Source organism: Lissotriton helveticus, chromosome 5_1 (genome assembly GCF_964261635.1).
Source record: "Lissotriton helveticus chromosome 5_1, aLisHel1.1, whole genome shotgun sequence".
Taxonomy (NCBI): domain Eukaryota; kingdom Metazoa; phylum Chordata; class Amphibia; order Caudata; family Salamandridae; genus Lissotriton; species Lissotriton helveticus.
In genome coordinates, this window is record NC_136065.1 from 696448469 (window position 1) to 696472730 (window position 24262).

Sequence of the window (24262 nt, forward strand, 5' to 3'; positions counted from 1 at the left end):
GAAGATGAAATGTCTACAAAGCCAGTTGTTTAATAAAGAGTTATGTTCATGAATTTTCTGATTTGGCTAAATTGTACACTTTGCAAGCAATGATTAAACTTATTCCCAGGCTCCTCACTTTACAGTTCTCTGCTCTCCTTCAGTAACATTTATTCAAATTTTTAATTACAAGCATTCCTTCATGCCATCTTCATTAATAATAAGGCCGCACCTGGAGCCAGAACATTAGGGAACAGATGTAAGACCGTTTTTTGCGGTCGCAAAATGGAAATCTGCCCGTTTGCACCCACAAAATAGGTCTGCTGTATGAAAAAAACGTATTTTGTGAGTCTGTAACCTATTACCGACTCGCAAAATAGGGTGTGTGACTCGCTATTACGAAAGGGCGTGACAAGGGCGTTGCTTCCTAATAGCGAGTCATACTTTAATGTAAGATTGTTTTGTGGCTGCCCTTGCGTCCGCAAAACACTCGCAGTATACCACACATTTCAAATGGGTGGTAGGCCACTCGCAAACAGGAAGGGGTCCTAAAGGGACCCCTTCTCCTTTGTGACTGGTAGTGAAAATATTTATTAAAAGCAGGCCGTGGTCCCATGGATCACTGCCTACTCTTAAAAAATGAAACAGAAACGTTTCATTTTTCTTTTTTAAATGCATCCCATTTTCCATTAAGGAAAATGGGCTGCATTTAAAAAAATGCTGCTTTATTAAAAAAGCACTCACAGACATGGTGGTCTGCTGACCACAGCAGGCCACCATCACTGGGAGTGCAAGCCATTCTCAATGGGGCGCAAATTGAATCTGCCTCATTAATATTAATGAGGCAGGAAATTTGTGACCCCATTAGGATTCACAAAGTGTCTAAGACACTGTTGTGAATTCCAATTTGCGAGTCTCAAATTGCGAGTCTCAAAACGACGCAATTTGCAATTCGCAAATTAGAAGGGTGGTACATGTGGCCTAGATGCGCTGAATGCCATTTTTCCTCTTTCCTTGAAGAACATTTTTAAGTGATAGAAAAATATGCTACTTATTGCACCTGGCCAAAATAGAAGCATCAACCACAGGGAGCCGGAGTAAGTTTTGTTACAGACCCCGCATATTTGATAAGCCTGATCGCAAGTCTAGCTCAAGAAATGAGAGAAAATGGGTTGTCGGATGAGGGTGGTGAAATCCTACTTAAGCAACAGCACACTCCTTGTCAGGGTGAACCACAATAATCACTAAAAAGCCTGTGTTTAACTCTTTGGTAACTTGGCACAAAAGCAGTCAGGTCTAACTTAGAGGCAGTGTGTAAAGTATTTATGCAGCACTTAAACAGTAATAAAGTGAAAACACAACACAAGTAAAATCCCACACTAGTTTAGAAAAATAGAGTGATTGTTAATACATGTTTTCACACTAAAATGAGAAAAAATCCCATCAGTAGAACTAGAGTTATGAATGTTTAAAGTAGTGCCTAAAAGATCAAGGTGACAAACCACAGACATCAACACAAAACTGGGGCAAAGTGGAAAGTTATGGGCCGATAACGATGGAGAGCGATTCGGACACAGGACTGCACTGGGCATGGTCTCCATTTGCCTTCGGACATAGAAGAGGTTTTGAAAAAAAATGTCTGAGAATGTGAAGGCCCGTAGGGCAAGGTAGCCAGCAGTGTCCGAATAGGAGGGGTCATCGTTGAGGAGTCACTGGATGAAGTAGCATTGAACATTTTGACATAGTCTCTTTAATGAAAGTTAGAAACCGCCAGTAAGATGAAGATGCAGGCTATAGCTGATGAGGGCTCCATGAGGCCATATACCCCTTCTGCAAGGAGCTATAGAACACCATTTAATGCTGCAGAGAAGAATGTAGTAGGAGCTGCTGCAAAGTTAGGCTGATCAGTGATGCATCTTAGGTGGATCAGCAAGCAGGTAGGTCCCAGTCACCTCTCCGTTCTCAGGGCACTTTTAGGCAGAAAATTATCTAAGTCCCAAGTTTTGGATTTGGGCATCTTTAGCACCACTTCCAAGGGTCAAGGAGTGGAGGGGCACCACTTGGAAGATCAAACGTCACTCAGGCTGGTTCAAGGTGTAGGCTCAAGATGGTTCGAGTCTATTCTGTCCTTGAGGCTCTGATCAGGAGGCCAGCCAACTAGTACTTGGCAGTCTTCTTGGTGCATCAGGGCAGTCATTCGAAGTACACATAAGGCCACAGGTAGCAGGGCAGTTATTTGAGAGTCCTTGCACAGTTCTACTCAAAACTGTGCTCTGTAGAGTTTAGCACGTGCTAATCACCTGTGGGGGTATCAAGGCACTTGACGGTAGGTTAGGGAGGGCCACCATGATTGGAGTTAATAGAAGAGCCAAGTCTTTAGGTTTTTGTGGATTTTGAGGAGTGACGCAGAAGACCTGATGTGGTGGGGGAGGTCATTCCATGCTTTGGGGGCTATATGTGAAAATATGCGACCTCCCACTCTGTTCTTGTGTACGAGAGGACGGGCACAAGTGAGAGACCGGCTGATCGGAGGTACCTGAAAGGTTGGTGAAAGTGGATGAGCATGTTGAGGTAGGCGGGCCCTATGTTATGTAGAGCTTGTATGTGTGGTTGAGGAGTTTGAAGTGAATGTGGTTGTGTACTGAAGAGTAGGTCTGAAGGTCAGAGTTGTATCTCTAGTGCCAGCTTTGAAGTGAAAGAAACATTTGGAGTCCCCCCGCACACAGAAGTATCTAGAATTTCCTGTCTACCTGCTCTGGTCCCAGGCTGTCTGTAGTCACAATAGGCTAGTGCGAAGTTTTTTGTGTGTGAGCTGAGACAGTGTCTTTGAAGTGCAAGTGGGGATGTTCACAGCTCGGCCACCCAAATCTGCTTGGAAGGCCCATCCTGCTAAAACCCCCAGGGTGGTGGACGTTCTTCAGGGCGATGTCGCTATACCCCCTGAAATTAACAGTAGTAAGGAAATTTCCCTATGCTATTTATAATAAGGGCAGGTAGCTGCTCCTTTTTTAGTCAGTAACCATGTTTATTTTGTTCACTCCATCTGTGGAAAGATAAAGGAACAACGGAACCAGACATAGTGTATCATTCTTTAAAACACTTGTTAATTCATGTTTGTGATTTGTGCCGTTTCCCCATGTATCATAATGGCAAGAAGGTGAAGAGAACACAAAACACATGACCTACATACCTATTTGGAGTATGTGTAAGACTAATTTTATACCTTTAGCATTCTCAACTATGTGGCAAAAGATTTGTGTTGTGGCGGCAATTCGTCGCATACTGTCAGTACCTGCATACTTGTGCGTGTGAATCACTGTGTGCCATCCGTGTCATCCACTCAAAACAGCAGCCGCTGTAATCACTCTCCGTGAAACTCAAACATTCACAACATTCAGCCTTCACTCTTTACCCCAGTGTGGGAGAGGTTAAACTCCACGTGGGACCTCACTTAAAATTGGGGTAGCCCTGTTGTCACACACTATTGCAATTGCGTAATATAGTTCAGCAAATTGTAACGTTTGTGCATGAAACTAAAAGAAAAAGAAAAAAAAAAATGGGAGAGAAAGAAGCAAAAATCCAAGTTACTGTTAGCAGTATTTCTTCTCTATTAGAAGAGCATTGTAATTGTACCTTAACTCAGCCGTCATGCCCCCAGTTACTCATGAATTCAAGGGTCCTGCCCTGTAGTGGATCCTATTTGGTGTGGGTCCCACTGGCTCTTCGCAACGAGAGACCGGAGAATGCTAATTAAAACGGGCCACGCAAGCTTCGGAGATGCACCGTGTGATATGCTTACTTCCGGGGTCGGATGTTGATGGTGTGACGCAGCCCCCAAAACTGATGGGAAGTGTAGTCATCCCTATTCTATGTATGTACTGAATTTGAACTCGGAGTAAAAACGCCTGTATTCATTGTTACGGGACGCAGCCATATCATATGTTTACTCACGGTGTTGGAATACATATTCAATTCAAACTGGTTATCAAGCTGCACATATTTACAAAAACTGGTCAAGGTCTGTGTTATGGAGACCGAGAAGGTTCTGTGCAATTATGTTTGTGAGCACATTTTTTAGCTACATCGAAGGTGTGTCTAAATCGCTAAATATCCCTAAGGTCACATAACTTTGTGCATCGGGGTATCGAAATTGGTATTTACTGACGGGGATTTGTATTGGGGAAAGCTGAGGATATACCTGTGGCATTCTGTAAAATTATATGCTAGTCAGCTATTCAAGTGTAAAGGTGAGATGCTAAGCCCTATGTCATTATCATCTGGACCACAAGTCCAGATTCATAGGAAGCCGTGGGGGTCCCTACTTTGACAGTCAAGGACAGACCGTGTTTTCTGATCATCTTTTTTCTATTTAGTTGATTCCACGGTATGGAGTCATTTAATCCAGAGATATGGGGTTTCAATCGATAAACCCATTGTTGTTCTCGTTCCAGGAGTACTTTAGAAAGGTCACCGTCTTCCTTGACCTTTTCAATAATGGTCCACCCTATGTCCTTGTCGGTGTGTTTCATCTCGACATAATGGGATGTCAACTTTGTGGCTGAGACTGCCCTTCTAATGGTGCTCCTATGTTCACATATACGCACCTTTATTTTCCTCCCCGTCATGCCAATGTACATAGTTGTTCTACACAAATGGGCCGCTCCCAATAAAATGACCTAAATAGTGCTCTGGTGTGTTATGTGTATGTGAGTGTAGGCATCTCATAAAAAGTTTAGGACTGGCCTCACACACCACCTGGTGTCATGCTTCATCATCGGCTGTCCTTGCCCTCTAAAAACTTGGTTTGATAGAGGGCGGGCATACACCTGACAACAGGGATGCACTTCTAAGCTAAGTGGGGTCCCAAAGTGAGTGGGTGAGATTAAAAACCATTACAGTTGCCTCATTTAATTTTAATGAATTTAGGTAACTGTATGGTATCTAAAAATAAGTGAACTGCGATATGGGGAAGGTTATTAATCCCTCGCCGTGTAGAATTGTGTCGACATGTTTCTGCCTAGTGTCAACAGTAGAACATGGCATTCATCGGGGCCTATCTCTATATTTATAAATGCCTCCACTCTTACCTACATTGTAGTTAAGAAGTCAATGTGGGGTGACCTTTGTCACTCTCCATTACCTGGGGGACCTCTGTACCCTGTGAAGGAAAAAAGAAAAACGCACAAGAAAACCATCAGGATATGTAGGTCATTCATATAATAGGAAGGAACCACTCAACTCATTTTAATTGCGTGTGGTTTAAGTGTGTAACACGTGACTGTCATATGTGAACACACAAGGCATAAAACCAAGAGTGAGAGTAATAACTCCCATGTCTTGCCCACAGCCTTCCCCCTACGTACTTCATGGGAAGGGGGATAAAGGGAAAGCCCCTGTAGTCAAATCCTGGAGCATGTAAGCACAAATAGCCGTGTTTGAATACCAAGAAGCTTCAAGGTTTGTCAAAAAAGGAATTAATTTACTTTTAAAAATACATCTTACATTCATTCTCACACATTTGCCTTACTTCAACAAGGTGTGCTTTCTGCTGCATCACCTAGTCGTATCTAGCTCTCCTCCCCGATGATGAATGAACCTGGTGGAGCGAGCGGTATAAGTAGTGTGACTAATTGGTACAATTGGCGGGAGGGGTGTGCAATCATTGCTAATTCCAACCACCTGGATGATTTCCTGTGTCTCTGCACGTGCCAGTGTTAGTTTAATCAAAAGTAGCCTGACCTGCGCCCAAGTTGTCGCTCCAGTATGCGTTTGATATCCGCTGTCCCAAGGAGCGTCTGTGTAAATCGCCTGGTATGTGCCTTGCTGCAGGCGGGCCCGCTGGTCATGAGTGCTTCTGGCCAGGAAGTGGGCTCCTCTACTGAAGGTATGCGTATCAGGTGTCACAACCGGAAGTCAGGCACGATCTTAGCCCGTGATTAGGAGAAATGCTTGGAGTAAATGCACATGCTCCAAGGTAATACATAGTATATCCCTGATGTTAATGGGATCCCTATTTGTGTATATGCGCGTTATGGTGCTTAGTTAACGCAAGTATGTACCTGACTCGATGAGTAGTATTTAAGCCCATTGTCCCTCACCTGTGTAAATATTTGTAAATGGCGCGCCATTTCTATGTGTGGTACTACATACAATAATAACAGGGAATAACACCCTCCCACTCAAAAGGATTTTTTTCGAAATGGGTAAAGGAAAGGGTTTCATGAAACGCACATAGATTGTCCAACACTAGGTATTGGCAAAATGGTCACATGATCCATGGGCAGAACCTCTTGGTGGACATGAGACAGTCCTCGTAGCCCGGCTATTTATTCCCTTACATCAAAGTCGTGTCCCGTTGCATGTTACTCCTATTGATGTTTTACAGGAGCAGTGCAGTGTCCACAATTCTGCCAGAACAGAGGAGACTGAAACCAGATGGTGGCTTTTACCGCCCCATTTGTAGCCAGGGAATTTTGTCATTAAGTCCAATCTCCCATGAGCATAGGCGGAACACCCAACGTTGCTCTCTTAAAAACAGCGCTTTCGTTTTATCAGGTCGGTGTTTAACCCACATTGACTTCTTGACCACAGTGTTGGTAAGAGTGGAGCCCTTTATAAATATAGAGATAGGTCCTGATGAATGCCATGTACCACTGTTGATACTAGGCAAAAACATGTTGACCCAATTCTACACGGCGAGGGGCTAATAACCTTCCCCATATCGCCGTTCACTTATTTTTAGATACCATACAGTTACCTAAATTCATTCAAATTAAATGAGGCAACTGTAATGGTTTTTAATCTCACCCACTCATTTTGGGCCCCCACTTAGCTTAAAAGGGCATCCCTGCCATCAGGTGTATGCCCGCCCTCTATAAAACCAAGTTTTTAGAGTGTGAGGATGGCCGATCATGAAGCATGACACCAGGTGGTGTGTGAGGCCAGTCCTAAACTTTTTGTGAGATGCCTACACTCACATACACATAACGCACCAGAGCACTATTTAGGTCATTTTATTCGGAGTGGCCCCATTTGTGTAGAACAGTTTTTGTTGGAGGCTGGCCAGCTCCTAATGCCCTGTTTGCCTCTAGTTCCAGCACAGTCTGGGGCTAGTGTCGTCCTAATGTAAATAAGTTGGCATGGGCATTTGATTAAGTATATTACTTTTTTGCTGTTACAATTGGTATGTGACCGCTGTTCCCAAGCATGGTGTATGCCAAGGTCAATCTCTTTCGTATGTTCCGTGAAGGGGCATGCCACACAGGATCCACACGGGTAATGGCCCGTTACTGGTGGGTTATTCCAAAGTGTCTGCTGGTGAGTTATTTTGGACTTCAGAGAGTTAGTGTATATCAGCGTGTCTCTGAGACTCCTGTTTCTCCTAAATGAAAACATTGGTTTTTCGAACGTGAGTTTATTTGATGTTAGCATTGACCACTTCTTGTTAATGATTTTCTTGATTTAGTTAGATGAATCGTTATATGTTGTAACACATATAAGTGTGTCCTTTTCTTCTTTACAATGGGATTCCAGAAGAGCCTCTTGGTGTATTCCGCGATCTTTTCCATGCTTTTTCAATAATATTTTTAGGATAGGCTCTTTGTTCCAATTTTACGGACAACGTCTCTGCTTCTGCCTTGTAGTCTTTAAGATCAGTACAGTTCCTGCGGATATGCAGGAACTGTCCAATCAGTAAATATTCTCTTAGAGCGCGTGTAGCAGGCTGTTTCTGTCAGTAGGTTTAGTGTAGAAGGAGATCACCAACCTCCCATCCTTAGCACTGATTTTGACATCCGGTAATGAGACTTGTTCACTGTTAAAACTCATGGTGAACTTTAAGTGTGCGTTTAGCTTTTTTAACCAATCATAGAAGTTCCCAAAGGAGGTTGCGTCACCATCCCAGATGACCAGGATATTGTCGATGTATCGCAACCACTTACTGATGTTGTTAGACTAAGGGTTGGTAGGCCAAATGTGTTGTTCTAATTGGCCCACGTACAGACACGCTGTGGTAGGCTCAAAGGTTCTGCCCATTGATGTTCCATGGACCAGTAGATATAGCTGGTCTTCAAAACAGAAGACATTTTCAGTGACTGCTAGGCGCATCAATGTGATCACCCAGCTCACAGGGGTGTCCCAGACCCAATTCTCCTGTTTTAGAAAGTCTTCTATAACACGGATACTCTAGTTCTGCAGAATGCTCGTATATAGCACTTCAACATCCAAACACACCGTGATGTTGTGTGCCGGATCAAATGTTATATCTGTGAGAAGATTGAGCAGGTTTCCTGTGCATATGACCTAATTCATGGGATGAGAGGGCGGAAGAACCAATCAGTATATTTGGAAAGGGGTTCTAAAAGAGACCCTATATCGTGTCCAGTGGAAGGTCTCTTTTAGAACCCGCGAGTAATGGGCCATTACCCATGTGGATCCTGTGTGGCATGCCCCTTCACGGAACATACAAAAGAGATTGACCTTGGCATACACCATGCTTGGGAACAACGGTCACATACCAGTTGTAACAGCGTTAAAGTAATATACTTAATCAAATGCCCATGCCAGCTTATGTACATTGGCATGACGGGGAGGAAAATAAAAGTGCCTATAAGTGAACATAGGAGTACCATTAGAAGGGCAGTCTCAGCCACAAAGTTAACATCCCATTATGTTGAGATGAAACACACCGACAAGGACATACAGTGGGCGATTATTGAAAAGGTCAAGGGAGAAGGTGAACTTTCTAAAGTACTCCTGGAACGAGAACAACAATGGGTTTATCGATTAAAAACCCATATCTCTGGATTAAATGACTCCATCCTGTGGAATCAGCTAAATATAAAAAGATTTTCAGAAAACGCTGTCTGTCCTTGACTGTCGAAGTAGGGACCCCCATGACTTCTTAAGAATCTGGACTTGTGGTCCAGATGATAATGACATAGGGTTTAGCATCTCACCCCTACACTCGAATAGCTGACTAGAATATAATTGTACAGAATGCCACAGGTATGTCCTCAGCTTCCACCAATACCAACCCCCCCTCTGTAAATACCAATTTCTATACCCCGCTGCACAAAGCTATGTGACCCCATCTTATCCGTTAGGGATATTTAGCGATTCAGACATACCTTCGATGTGGCTAAAAAATGTGCTCACAAACATAATTGCGCAGAACCTCCTTGGTCTCCATAACACAGACCGTGACTGGTTTTTGTAAATAGGCGCAGCTTGATAACCAGTTTGAATAGAATCCGTATTCCAACACCGTGAGTAAACATATGATATGGCTGCATCCCGTAACAATGAATACGGGCATCTTTACTCCGCGTTCAAATTCAGTACATACATAGAATAGGGATGACTACATTTCCCATCAGTCTTGGGGGCCGCATCACATCATCAACATCCGACCCCGGAAGTAGGCGTGTCACACTGTGCCTCTCCGATGCTTGCGTGGCCCGTTTTAACCAGCTCTCTCCGGTCCCTCATTGAGAAGAGCCGGCGGGACCCACACCAAATAGGATCCACTACGGGGCAGGACCCTTGGAGTCATGAGTAACTGGGGGCATGATGGCTGATTTAAGGTACGAGTACAATGCTCTTCTAATAGAGGAGAAATACCGCTAACAGTAACTTGGAGTTGTGCTTCTTTCTCTTCCATTCTTTTTTTTTTGTTTCATGTACAAACGTTACAATTTACTGAACTACATTACGCGATTGCAATAGTGTGTGACAACAGGGCTGCCCCAATTTTACATGAGGTCCCACATGGAGTTTAACCTCTCCCACACTGGGGTAAGGAGTGAAGGCTGAATGCTGTAAATGTTTGAGTTTCACGGCGAGTGATTACAGCTGCTGCTGTTTTGAGTGAATGACAGGGTGACACACAGTGATTCACAAGCACAAGTATGCAGGTACTGACAGTATGCGACGTATTGCTGCCACAACACAAATCTTTTGCCACATAGTTGAGAGTGGTAAAGGTATAAAATTAGTCTTACACACACCGAATAGGTATGTTGGTCGTGTGTTTTGTGTGCTCTTCACCTATTTGCCATTATGACACATGGGGAAACAGCACAAATCACAAACTTGAATTAACAAGTGTTTAAAAGAACGATACACTATGTCTGGTCCCGTTGTTCTTTTATCTTTCCACAGATGGACTGATCAAAATAAACATGGTTACTGACTAAAGAAGGAGAAGCTACCTGCCCTTATTATAAATAGCATAGGGAAATTCCCTTACTACTGTTAATTCCAGGGTGGTATAGCGACATCGCCCTGAAGAAAGTCCAGTACCCTTTAAGGGCCTCAATGGACTGAAACATGTTGGCATTAGGGTTGAAGGACCATAGTATCCCAAACAACCCTATATATTTGTCTTAATTTTAATATCCCGGACAGGTCCAAGAATAAAGGGAAACTGGGATCTGTCTGTGGGTTTTTAATCTTTATTCCCCCTGGCCAAATACTTTTCCAAGAGCTCCCTGAAATATGTTTGAGCCCACCCTGACTTTTAGGCATCAGGGTGACCCAATGATAAAGCATGACACCACTAGGGTGTGTGAGGGGATATAAAACAAAAGGACTTCTTTCCTTTCCCACTTTCTAGTGGTGCACCACTCGTAGCTTCACATAGGGATTGCTCAACACTGTTTGATCAGGATCCATCTAGAACAATCAAGATATCAGGGGAGTACTTTTTTGTGATTAAGTGTTCTTACACTGGAGGGTGTACTACCTCTTGAGAGTTCCTCTCGGCACTTCTGGTATCGAGGGGTCTCACCTTTCTCTCGTTTACCTTTGTTTATCTCTTGCCTTTGAGGAATACACAAAGGCCAACTGCCAACTTCACCTAGTGATGTAACCCAGGAAGCAGGCTGTAGGCACCAAATGGTTAGGACAAGAAAATGACTACTTTATAAATGTCCACTCGAGGAAAGGGGGGGGGGGGGCAAAAGAAAAAGAAAAGCCTTTAAAAAGAAATAAGGCCTGTAACGGAATATCTAGTTTGATTAAACTATCACCTTCCAGGCCAAAGAATAAGGTTTCATTAGCCAATACAAATTCAGACTCCTCAATAATACTTCCCCTAAAATACCAATATTTACTGGTATTTTAGGGGAAGTATTATTGAGGAGTCTGAATACCTTCTGCAGAATTTAAAGAAATGATTGATCACCTCCATTATCTCTGGCTATGGGTCACTATTCAAACCACTTTGTCAATCTATGTATAAATGTATCAAACCATTTGTCTCAGACATCTGCTTACATCAGAGACACCACACACTCAACTGTGTGGAGAATTTACCATTCTCAGGCAATGATCAGTTCTTGGCCACTTTGGCCATTCAGTCCCTGTACGCTAGCATTCCTTTACAGGAGGCTGTCAATGTCTTAAAAGAGAGACTGAAGACTCGTCTCACCCCAATTGAGATCCCTACTGACTTTATCGTCAACTTCTGGGTATTGCAATGCAAAACAAATTCTTCAGATTTCTAGATGAATGTTACCTTCTGATAAAGGGTGCTTCTTTTACCCTAACATAGCTACCTTGTACATGTATGAATATGAAAGCAAATTCCTGCTCAATGACAAGAATACATACTACCATAACATGACTATATGTAAATGTTATGACATGTTATGATTTTGACATGATCTGAAAATAAACTTATCAATTTCCACCAACGGCTTAATGGACTGAACTCACACATTCAGTTTATTATGAATTATAGTGCCAAAGAGGTTAGCTTTGTTGGTCTGTTGATTAGGCATGATATTGGCACCATATACACACTACTTTATCGCACGCACTATGAGGAAAATTCCACATGACTGTACTCTAGGTTCCATCCTCGCAGTTTGCATGACAACTTGCCCTTTGGTCAGTTTTTACGGATTCAGCAAAACTGACTACTACTTTAAAGAATCAGATACCTTGATTTCTCGCCATCGAGAGAGGGACTAACTTAAATGCCTCTTGGTTTTGTAATTGTGAAAATATACTCTCACCCACTGACAGAACCCTCCCAACAAAGACTGACTTTTGTCACTCAATTTACTCCATCTAGTCATAAAATAAAAAAAATGCCTTCTCTAATTGGCAAATGCTACAGTCTCACAATGATATTATCCAGCCAATCCCACCGAAATATTTCACGTGTGGGGTCTGGGTCCCCTGGTAGGTCACTATAAATGTGGCTCATGTAGTGTCTGTAATGATACGCTCAACCCTAAGGTTTTACAACACATGAATGTGCAATTTTCTCTTCCCTGCCATATGAACTGTAACTCTCCAAATGTGATCTATGCTATCTGGTGTCCTTGCAGTAAATTTTATGTTGGGACCCACTCAACCTATTCATTGCAGGATTTTCCAATATAAGAGTAGAGTAAATTGTGGAACCATCACTGTCCCGCTAGTTGAACATTATCACCAAATGGGCCATACTGCACAAGACATCAAATGGAAAGTAATAAAACTAATTCAGAAGAATACCAAAATTACCAATGTTCTCCGGACTCTCGTGACATTATAATGCAGATGGATTGAATGTTAACAATTTGCTACTACATGTCTCAATATAAATGATGAGACAATTTAGACTCTGTCTGCCTTAGATAGTGATGGTGTGATTTTTCCAACAAAGACTGTGATTGCATGGATTTTGCTATTTGATAGGGGATCTGTATATATTATAAATTGGGTCTCCTTTGTATATATTATTGTATGCTATTCATTCTGTACAACATACATTTGCTATCCTGCCCCACATTACGGTGTTGGTTTGAGTCCCCTCTATCTTCATTGTCTGCCATAAACTATATTTTCGGTATTGTTTTTTTAAATTCAATTGCCTTCAGGACTACAACTACCCTTGGTTCTCTAGAAGCAAAATGCTTTTCAGGGGGTGTCTTGTACGTTTTTGACTTCCCACTTGTTTCTCTTATATGTTGGTTAGTTGATTGTGCTTCATTAAATAATTGACTTCTGTGGTGTTTACACAGATGTACTTTCCTGTCCTTGACGGTTGGCTTTATGCTGGAATTCCTCTCCCATTATCCCAGGTAGCTTTATTAATTTGTCTACTGTGGATTGTTAGTCTGGTGCTCTAAAGTCTCTTTCTCTGGTAGTTTTGGCCAAAACACATTTCTTTCCCTTAATTAATTATGGTGCTTTTTAGCTTAAGCTTTTTGGCAAGCCTGGCAGTGTTTTAATGTTTCTCTTTCCTCTTTCCCTTGTACACTTTTGGTGAATCGTGCTTTTCTTCTCTTATTCCTTCATAGGTTGCTTTCCCCCTAATTACTTTTGCCAATCAGTCCTGGTGATGACCCCAGTCAAGTTAACTATAGGGGTTGAAACATCGACTTAACAAGTTAATATGGTTGTGGATTTCCTACATGCTATGTTTTTCTATTGCAGCCTATTATTTCTATTGATTTGTTTTGTCTTTTGTATTGCACTTGTGCCTCACCAATTATTTACTGCATTATCCCATTAATGACACGGCACCACTGATATTCATTGTGACTATAATTTATAAGTTCTAATTTACTTATGTATCTACTGTGGTTATACTATAAATTCATATTACTTATCTTCTAGTTTGTGTTCATGTAATCATCTCAATAACACACATTCACTAGACCTGGGCTTACCTTTTTCATTTTCTTTTTCATTTTCTCTCCTTTCCACGAGTGAACCCATTATTTGGGATAGCTATATTAGCCTGGTTCTTAGTGTTATAGGGTTGACCCAGTCTATTGTTACTTGCAACATTCTAAAAGTGGACTTTTTCAGAATTGTGGCTTAAAATCCAACTTTACCATTAAAGAGGATTTTAATTTACAATTCCTTAGACATCAAACATTAAACTCTCACCTGTACCAAACCAACTTTATCACTTACTAAACGTAATAAGGTAACCAAACATTATCCTATGGGAGAGGCAGGACCTCACAGTACTGAAAGAGTAGTGAAAAACGAATACATGAGTTTTTCACTATCAGGACATATAAAACTTAAAAGTACATGTCTAACTTTTTAAATATAATGCACCCTCCCCTGTGGACTGTTTAGGGTCTACCTTAAGGTTGACTTATATGTAATAAAAAGGAAGTTTTAGGCCTGGCATGGGGTTTATTATGCCCAAGTCAAATTAGCAGTTTAACATTGCTTGTGGGCTGCACTTGCAAGCCTGAGACATGTTTTAAGGAGCTGCTGAAGTGGGCGGCCCAACAATTGCTGCTGGCCCACAAGTAACATTTAATTTACCAACCCTGGGTATGTGGTATACCACTTTACTAGGGATTTGTAAGTAAATTAAACACACCAATCAGTTGTAAGCCAATTTTTCCATGTTTTACGGAGTGAGCACAAGCATGTTAGCACTGATTGGCAGGGCTAATGTACACACAGTTCTAAGGCCAACAAAAACCAATTCAGTAATACAGATGGGGAGAAGGCAAAAGGTTTGGGGGAAGACCACCCTAAGGCTGACACGTCTAGCAAGTACAATTGTGTATGATATTCTTGATCCACAGAACAGAACAAGATTCCAAAAAATCAGCAGAACATTTCTTACTAAGAGTAGAGAAAAAAAGGCTGAAATATTGATACTATTTTACCGTGAACCTTTAGGTTTTGATTGTAATACTATGACACAATATTATGTGTTGAAAGTTCTCAACTGTGAAGTGGTCTCAACTTACATTGCACAGCAGGTTAATGATGTATTAGTACATGTGCATTTTTTGCATTCCGGAATTATGAAAGTTTCACCATATTCATATTTCTTTCCATCTTTCTGGCAACCTAAAATAAAGAACACATCACACTAGAGATAAACGTGTATAACCCAACACTGGTATATCTTCAGAGTCTTACATATGTACATTTCAGCAGTGTATCATGTTACTACATAACATCTGAGATTATTAATTGCCGAAACTTAAACTGAGCTTTCCTCAAACACTTTGACCACTACAATTGTCTGTCTTATCTCTTTTCTTTGCAGTTTTTTCCTGTCACCCATAAACCACATTTTTTTTAATAGAGGATTCATGGCCAGATGCAAATAAGCTGTTTCTGATAATCAAAGCCTTGTTTAGGTCTGTTACATTTTACTGACTCCTGAAATGGGTTTGTGACTGGATTTCGAATCACTATTTTGAACAGGCACCTTGTGGGTTCCCCTATTCAAACTGCGATTCAGTACATATGTATTAATGGCTTGTGACAAGAATTCTGCTATCAAACCATTGAAAAGTCACAGACTCCTATATTGGGGTGGGAACTGATTTGTGAAATGGGAGAGGTACATTTAGTGAATTTTTGTTTTCTCCAAATAACCTTGAATCTGCACCAAGAAGCCATTTCAAAAGTTTTGTCCATGACCATATAATGCTGCAAGACCTTGCCAGGGAAAACAGTCGGCACTATATAAATGTAATAACAATACAATATAAAATATGTTATGTTATGTTGAAAAAAAGTGAGTTGTAAAGCACATAGCTGCCCCAGCAACAGGGTTTCCCAGTGCTAGACCAAAAGCACATGATACAGGTACAATACTCTCACCTAGTGATAGTAATATATCAATGGAAAAGCTAGTTAGAAAAGGGCCATGTCTTAAGTGATTTCCTGATGCTGAGATTTTTTTTATGAATGTTCCTCAGGTAAAGAGGGCACTAGTTCCAGAGGACAGAGGCTGTGGCTCAGAATGAGCGTCCACCTGCTTTTACCCTGTGGATCCGAGTGACAATGGTTATGTTGAAGTCAGCTGACCCGGCAAGTAAGGTGAAATAAGACTGCCAAGAATGTGAGCACCTTGGGAGTGAAGGATATTATGGGCAATGCACAAGCTTTTGAAATGTACACGCTTATCCACAGGAAGCCAGTGGAGCTTCTGGTGGAACCCAGTGGTGGAACACATTTTTGGAAGAGCAGCCTCACTGCAGCATTTTGGGCAACCTGGAGTCTTTTTGTGATTGCTTTGTTGGCATCTAGGCACAGGGCATTGCAAAAATCTAGGTGAGGCATGATTAAGGATTGAATAATAGTCTGCAAAGTTTGGGGATTTAAAAAGCCAATGAATGGTTTGAGGTTCTCAAAACACTGAAGCAGGTACCTGCCAGTGACTTGGATTGGGCCTCAAAGGCAACAATGTCGTCCATCCATACTCCTAAACTCTTGATGACCAGTTGAGGTTTGTGGGCAGTCTGTACTCACCAGTGTTCACCATGGATGTAGGTGTGTTTGCCTAACAAAAGGATTTCAGTTTTGCTAGCATTTAGTTTTAAACAATTGTTATACATCTACTTAGCAACTTCAAGCATCCCTTTATGAAAACTGGTCATGTCTTGAGTTGAATTCGCAGAGAGGGAAAGAAAAAGCTGGTTAGCGTCTCCGTATGATGTACGATAACAGTGGGAGACCAAAGAATTTCATAGCCTTCACTAGAGGTTGAATGTAAATCTTGAATAAGGTTCGGCTCAATGAGGAGCCCTGGGATTACAAATCACCAAACGCGACTTGTAGAGTGCAGCTAATCACCCATGAGGGTATCCAGGTGCTGAGATCCTGCTGCATAGGGTCTTAGTCAAGCAGTCAAGTACTAAGCCCCATCCTGAATTCAGACAGGGTGGGTGAGGTCCGTAGGTGAAGGAGGAGGCGGTTCCTGGATTTTGCCCCAAGGCAGGAAAAGGAGCGCCATCTGCTGTTGCTACGGTGTATCTGAAAGGTATGTGTGAGGGTGTGGGAGGTGGAGCGCAGGTGTCTGGATAGCTGGTGGAAGTTCAGTTGGTGGTTGATATATGCTGCTCCGTGGTCATGAAGGGCCTTGTAGGGGTGGATGAGCATCTTAAATTGGCATCTCTTCTAGATGGGGAGCCAGTGGAGTTTTCTGAGGTGGGGTGATGTAGGTCCACTTCGGTAGGTTGAAGATGAGTCAGGCAGCTGAATTCTGTATAGTCTACAGTCTCTTTAGGAGGTGTGAGGGGATTTCTGATTAGAGTGGGTTTTTTGTAGTCCAGCTGGCTGATGACTAGGGCTTGGGTGATGGGTTGCCTGGCATTGTCGGGGAGCCACTTGAAAATATTACAGAGCATGAGAAGAGTGCGTGAGCAGGCAGAGCATACCGTGTTGATCGGGTTTTTCATGGTGAGCTTGCTGTCTAGGATGATGCCATGGTTGCAGGAATAGTCTCAGCCGTGGCCCGTGGAGGGAGTTGCGGTGGGGCAGAGAGGCGGGGCGGGGGAGGGGCAGGTTGGAGGATGCTAAAAACCGGAATATGGATAATTAGAGGTAAGTAAACAATTTAATTAATAACACGAATTTCGTAGCATGGGCTGCATCGCAAAATGCGATGCAGCCCATGCTACCCCTCCCCCGCCCCGCCCCGCCTCTCTGCCCCACCGCAACTCCCTCCACGGGCCGCGGCTGAATAGTCTGTAGTAGTGGGTGAGGGTCCTAGTTTGGCAGGCCACCAGGAGTCGTTCCACGGAGAGTTGTTCCCAAAGATCAGTACTTCTGCTTAGTCTATGTTGAGTTTCTGGCAGTTGTCTTTCATTCAGTTGGTGATGCTTGTTATGCACTGGCGGGATTTGGTCCTCGTGGTGGATGGGTTTTCAGATGAGTTGGGTATCGTCGGTATAGGATACAATGTGTAGTCATGGGTTCTGATAATGTTGGTTAGGGGCGGCCATGCAGGTATTAAACCGTGTGGGACTGAGGGACAACCCTTAAGGGACGCTGCCGATGATGTTCTTCGGTTCCGAGGTGTAAAGAAGAAGGCATAATCTTTGAGTTCTGCTGGTGAGAGAGATATGGTTCTAAGCTGCTGAGAGGTCGGGGAAGCTCTGGGCAGTTGATTATCCCCGGTCCAGAAGGGTTCTAATGTCATTGGTGGCGACGATCAGGGCTGTTCTGGTACTGTGGTTGGTGCAGAATCCTGACTAGGAGGTGTCCAAAAAGTTGTTGTTCTTGAGGTGCTCTGTGAGTTTGTGTTTGATGGCCTTTTCGAGGACTTTGGCAGGGTAGAGAAGCAGAGAGGTTGGGCGATAATTCTGGAGTTTGCTGGGGTCAGCTGACGGTTTCTTAAAAAGGGGTTTGTCCTCTGTACATTTTCATTCTTCGGGGAAGGTGGCTGTGGTCATGAAAGTGTTAAAGATAGTGGGGATCTTGCTGTTGATGGACTTAATCCCAAGGTTATAGAAGTGGTGGGGGGCATGGGTCCGTGGGTGATCCTGAGTAGACAGTGTTCATGATGGCGATAATGTTTTCTGGGGTGAGCTGGATCCAGGTGGTTAGCAGATGGTCAGGGATTGCTTCTGTGGCAGCGATGAGGCTGAGGATGTCAGCAGTCGTGGTTTGGGGTTTGACGTTTTTGTTGATGGTGGAGATCTTGTCAAGGAAGAAGTCTGCCAAGATGTTGCAGAGTTCCTGGGAGGATGTGATGATGTTTTCTGTGGCTGAGGAATTGGAGAACCCTTTGACGTTGTTAAATAGTTCTTTGCTGCTGTTGGATCGGGCTTCAATGCAGTTGGCAAGGGCACTCTTATTCTTTTCTTGGAGGAGTTGGTCGTAGTGGGTGAGGGATGTTTTGAATGAGGCTCGGCCTGTGGTCCCTTGCTGGTCTGTCATTTCCTTTCAAGTTGTTTGCAGTTGCATTTTGTGATTCTCAGTTCCATGGTGTGCCAGCTGGCCTGTTTAGAGGATCGCTTGAGTTTGATGGTCTTGAGAGGGGCAGCTCCGTCAGCGGAGCTGATGATCCAGGCGGAAAAGTTCTTAGTTCTTGACTGTCTGTTTAAGATTGGTATAGGAGTTAGGGTGGGAGGTATTGAGAGTACTGGTCCACTGCCTCTCTGATACATTGTTCCAGCTTCGGTGGGTGGTGCTGTGTGGTTTGGAGGCAGTGCCTTGGGGTCCTGTTATGGTGAAGTGGATGATGGCGTGGTCAGTCCAGGTGAGCATAGAGACATGGCTGTACTGAATATGAGATAAAATGTGTGCCCTCCGATGTGTGTCGAATTGGTGACTGGTTGTGTGAGGCCAATGTTGTTCATGTTTTCGAGAAGGATGCTTGTGTTGTTAGGGTCATCAAGGTGAAAGTTGAGTTCTCCCAGGAAGATGTAGTGTTTGGAGTTGATGGCTAGTGGTACAATAAGTTCTGGGATGGCATGGCAGAAGCTGAGGCGAGGCCCAGGAGGTCTGTAGGTGAGGGTGCCACTGATGGTGGTTATGCCATTAGTTTGGAGTTGGAAGCAGAGGTGCTACACGATTGGGGTGGTGTTTTCTGCAGTGGTGGTGCAGGGGATTGTTTCCTTGTAAATAATGGCTATTCCACCTCCGTGTTTGTTGATGCGGTCTTTATGTACTATTTTGTAGCCATCAGGCGTTTTTTGTGGCATGTCAGGCGTAGATTCGGGTTTGAGCCAGGTCTTGGTGAGGAAGACAACACTAGGGGTGAGGGAGGTGATGGTGACACAGATCTCCATGGCGTGCTTGCAGAGAGATTATGAATTGAGCAGGAGGCAGTGAAGTTGATCTGAAGTGGTCGTGGTCAGAGTAGAGATTTTTACTATGCGATCGGGTGCTCCGGTGTAGAGACAGTGCCGGCAGGCGAAAGGTCTTACTGTGGATCAAGGCGAGGTGCAGCAGTAGGGGTTGTTTCAGAGTCCGGGGTCCAGAGCTCAGAGCTCTGTGGAAGTATATCTTAGTGTGGCTGAGAACTAGGGTTCCTGGCAATGTGCCCGATCCAGGCGCAATTGGTGCAGACGGGTTTGCACGCTGCACGCCAGAGGTGTGCCTGCTGCATGGCTGCACTCCTACCTTAAGAGGTAGGTCCTGGGAGGTGGTGGGCAGGGCTGGCGGGAAGTGGGAGGGGAGGAGCGATGGTAAATGAACAGCGGGAAAGGTTGCTGGCGGGACAAAATGGGGGGAAAATTACTTAAATTAAGCACTCACTCAAGAAAAAGGTAAACCAGGTCAGGGCTCACCCTCGTATCCCTATATCATATATTATCTGCAGTAGCACCTTATGTGCCCTGTGTCAAAAGCTGCACTTAGATCCAGCAGAATTAGGGCTGAAGAGCTACCCTCATCCAAGGCACTGCAAAGTTTCTCTGACACTGTTAAGAGTGTATATTCAGTGCTATGAAAAGGCCTGAAACCATTTTGATACGTGCCTGAAATATGGTTTTCCTCAAGAAACTCTGTCAGTACACTATTGACATGTTTCTCTACCACCTCGGTTAAAAAAGGTAGGGGAGAGATGAAGTAGTAGTTTTCTGGCTTGGCCGGGTGCAAGGAAGGTTGTTTAAGCAGAGGAATGACTTTGGAGTGCTTCCAAGCACAATACACTGGGCGGAAGTCAGAGAGAGATTTATGATTTTTAAAAAGGATGGGATTAGAAGAGCTTAGAGTTTGAGGATAAGGTCAGGTCTTATAGGGTCATCGGGAGAGCCAGATTTGACCTGGTTACAAAGGGCTTGAGGAGAGGCAGGATTGAGCAGAAGAAATGCACTCAGTTGGGCCCTGGGGCTTAAGGGCTTTGGGATACCAGTGCTGTTAGTCAAATAAGGAGAAATGCTTGAGGATAAATGTGAGCCGATGTTCTTAATTTTACCCATTAAGTAATCTGCTAGTTCGTCGCAGTGATCAGCCAAAGCCTCAATAGTAAATATTTCTTTAGCTGTATTGGTACAATTTGTGGATTTTGTTGGAGAAGAACTCAGCCCTAGCTCTCTTGATCATTTTGTGATATGTTTTTAAAACTATCCTATATTGTGCTTTGGTAGAAGTAGGTTTTTCTCCAGGTCCGATGAAGCACTTTACGGTGTAGTTTTTGCCACTACAAGGGTCTCGTCAAATCATGAGGCTGAAGGTTTCTTTTTGACCGGTCTCTGACAAGCAGGGATAAAGGTCTGAAGAGCTGGAATAAGCCTAGACTTAGCCATGTTTTTGGCAGCCTCCACATTGGAATCTAACAGAGGACGGCTGGCTTAAATAACATTACTAAATTCCTGTAAATCCAATTCCTGCGATGGTCGTTTCAGGCTAGTATTGAGGGCTGAGGTTCATTCCTGGAGAGTAATATTGATAATTATGGGGGGCATATAATGGTCAATCCAGGACATAGACCAGTGGATAGATGCATGTAGATTGCTTAAGTTTGAAAAGACAGGGTTGGGAACGTGTACGGCACAGTGTGTAGCAGCTATGACTAATTGGGACAGTTGCATGACTGTAAGGTTGTCCAGAAAGTTGCAAACCTCACTGTCCTGAGCTGAGTCAATATGTAGGTTCAGGTCGCCAATAATATTGTAATTCATGTGTTTTATAACGAGCAGGGCCAGATAGTAAGTGCTTCTCAGAAATGCTTTGGAGGGGCCCGGGCAGAAATTAGCAGCCCAGGGAGGGTAAAGTTATTGTTTAGGGAGGTTTTGAAATGGACACTTTCACAGTCTTGGTTTGTGCACTGAGCTAAACTTCAGCTTATCACTGCTGTTTCACATTGACTATACCACCTCTTCTGCCTTTGGCTCTGTCACAATTGTTTTAATTGTAGGCGCGCCGCTGGCAAGTGCTAATGCCAGCTCTGCTACTGTGAACTACCCTAGCCAGATTTAGGTAAGAAACAATATGTCAGGTAGGGGATCTTGGATACAATCAAAGATATAGCAAGGTGGCGAACTAAAGAGCGACAGTTGATGCTGAGTAATTTGACGGAAGTGTGTTGGGATGTTGTATGTTTATTTGGTGATGCAGTGACACAGTGTGTGTTTGGCTCAAACATGTAGAAGATACACCTAAATGCTTCCTCCTCTATAGCCCAAGAGTGCAAACAATTGTTATGTGGCGACTGCCTTAGAGAGTGAAGATTAAGTGGTGAGCATATGCATTACAAATAAGCATAGGACAATGTGAAAGGCACAGATCTAGAAAGTTAAGAAATGAGATGCTCATTGAGACACAAGTTAAAAAAAAAGGTGGTAGGCTATAATGAAGTGTTAAAGAGAGGGTTTGCAAAAAAATTACATTTGTTTTATAATGCATACGAAACATTACAGACAATTGGAATACAAGTCATTTGCGTGTTCGAATTTGTATCTGAGATCTTACATTTGAGGGTTAGTTAGTTTTTCTTACCATTTGAATCCAAAGGATTAAAAACGTTGAAGCATTGTGCATAGCACAGTGACACCGCAATGATGGAGACAAGACCCAAAGCAAGAACGAATTTCTAGAAGGAAAAAATTACTCATTAAATGACATAAAAACTATTAAAGTATTCAAAACGATGCTTGCTTTATAACTTTTGATACCCTCTTCCTTGGTATAGAAGTATAGATTGATATTCTTAACTATCACTTCAACACAATTATCGTATTTAGAAGACTGCTTTCCAAAGTGTAGTATATCATTTTACAAGAAATCATTAACGAGATCTAACTTCTAAGTATTCCTAATCACAAGGGAGCACATTTACTTAGGAGTCACGTAACTCAGGGCAGCAACCAAAGTTTCTGTGCTGCATTATATTAAAGAGAGGGAACAGGACAGTGGCACGTTTACTAAGGTCCTCATTTAGATTTCGGTGGACGGGTTACTCTGTCAGAACAGTGATGGATAGCCCGTCGGCCGAAATATAAATCCCATAATATCCAATAGGATTCATATTTCAGCGGACGGGATATCTGTCACCATTGTGATGGAAAAAACCATCTGGCGAAATCGAAATCAGGCTCAAAGATATGGTGTTGTTGCGACCTTCCTCAGCGCTGGCCTTGAGCCATGTACACATCCTTCCACAATAGTGCAATGGTGTCTGCATGATGTCTGACATAGGTTTGTACTGAAAGCGTACCTTTCAAGGACAAAAATACTGTGCCTAGAATTTTTTTTTAAACTGTTCCACTTTTTATGTGTGCAATACAGTACCGCACACATGCAAAGTTTGAAAAGTTAGAGAAAAGAAAACCTTCCTTCAACTTTACCCCTCCCTCAAGGAGGTATACATTACAGTGATGATGACAAACCTGTCAATGTTCTATGTCCTCTCTGGTTTCAGTCATTTTTAGGTGTTGGGTACAAACCGCTTTAACTGTGTGTTGGCCGGCCTTCTATTTCCCCCCCAAAAGCATTTCATATTCATAGAGAGGGCTTTTGTTCAACCCCTTACTCATGATTGAACAGCACACACAGACACACAGACACATGCACGTGCACACAGTGCAGAAGTGTGGCTCAATGGTTAGAGCGGCAGACCCTGATGCAGAGGTCTAGCCCGGGACCAGGGTTCAATGGGTCTTGGGCTCAAAATTCCACGGACCTGATAATTCTCGTCTCGGTGCCTACTCCAATCATGGAGTCCCACTCTGCAACTCTGGGCAATAGCTTGCTTAATCTCCACAACGGCCCCCAAAACGCTAAGGATGCCTGGCCTCCACCTTGGGGGTGCCCACGAGTGGACACCTCACAGGGAAAGCCAGGATGGGTTCCACAGCGGTATTCGTACAAGTGCCTTGAGACCTTTGCGGGTGAGTAGTGCGCTATACAAGTATCAATTTACATTTACACGCACACACACACACCCCACCCCTCACCACCACCCTTAATGATGGACACACACTTGACTGCCATCCTAAAACAACACCCACTGCAGTATTGCTTGCCTTGTCAGACACACATCTTCACGCTTGCATTTGCATGGGCTCAATAAAAAACATTGGCAAAGCTAATAGCCCAGCATTTTAGCTTTGCCAATGTATGCCATACCCAGAGGGCATGATTGTATCTCAGGCTAATTCTTTGGTGGGATCCCGAAGATTTCAGGATACTTCTCCATTGGAATATGACCTCCTTGCTCTGCCAGTTATAAGCAAACAAATAGACTGGAGGCACTAATACCTATAATTCATTATCTCCTTTTGATATTCATTCTTTCCTAGTTTATTTCCGTCCACAAATTGTCATCCACCACAGTGATAATCTTATTCAGCAAAGTACAAAGCCAGCATGTTTTAATGGTATCCATGCAGCATTCTCAAGTCTCCAATTTCCAGTGTCACTCTTATTTTCTGAAATCATGGGGCAATTCCTTTTTCATTTTTGGTTTCTTCAAAGTAATTTATTTATCATATTAACTCTCCTTGTGTTTCTGAATCCGCTCCCATTTGTTTTTAGATTCACCATTTGTCTATGCTTAGGGTTTCCGGTGGAAAAGCTGGCATAGGGTCTAGAGCATGATAACACTTCTCAGTACAACTGGCCA

General features: G+C 43.1%; 1 protein-coding gene across 1 annotated transcript in view; it reads right to left on the minus strand.

Moving 5' to 3' along the window:
* The window catches only part of LOC144753351 (beta-microseminoprotein-like), a 97168-nt gene that overhangs the window by 67138 nt on the left and 5768 nt on the right, over positions 1 to 24262 (minus strand). Inside the window, exons 2-3 of the mRNA XM_078641075.1 lie at positions 22138 to 22231; positions 14700 to 14802 (exon numbers count right to left, since the gene is read on the minus strand). Of these exons, the coding sequence (XP_078497201.1) occupies positions 14700 to 14802; positions 22138 to 22231 (197 nt within the window). The remainder of the gene's footprint in view (positions 1 to 14699; positions 14803 to 22137; positions 22232 to 24262) is intronic.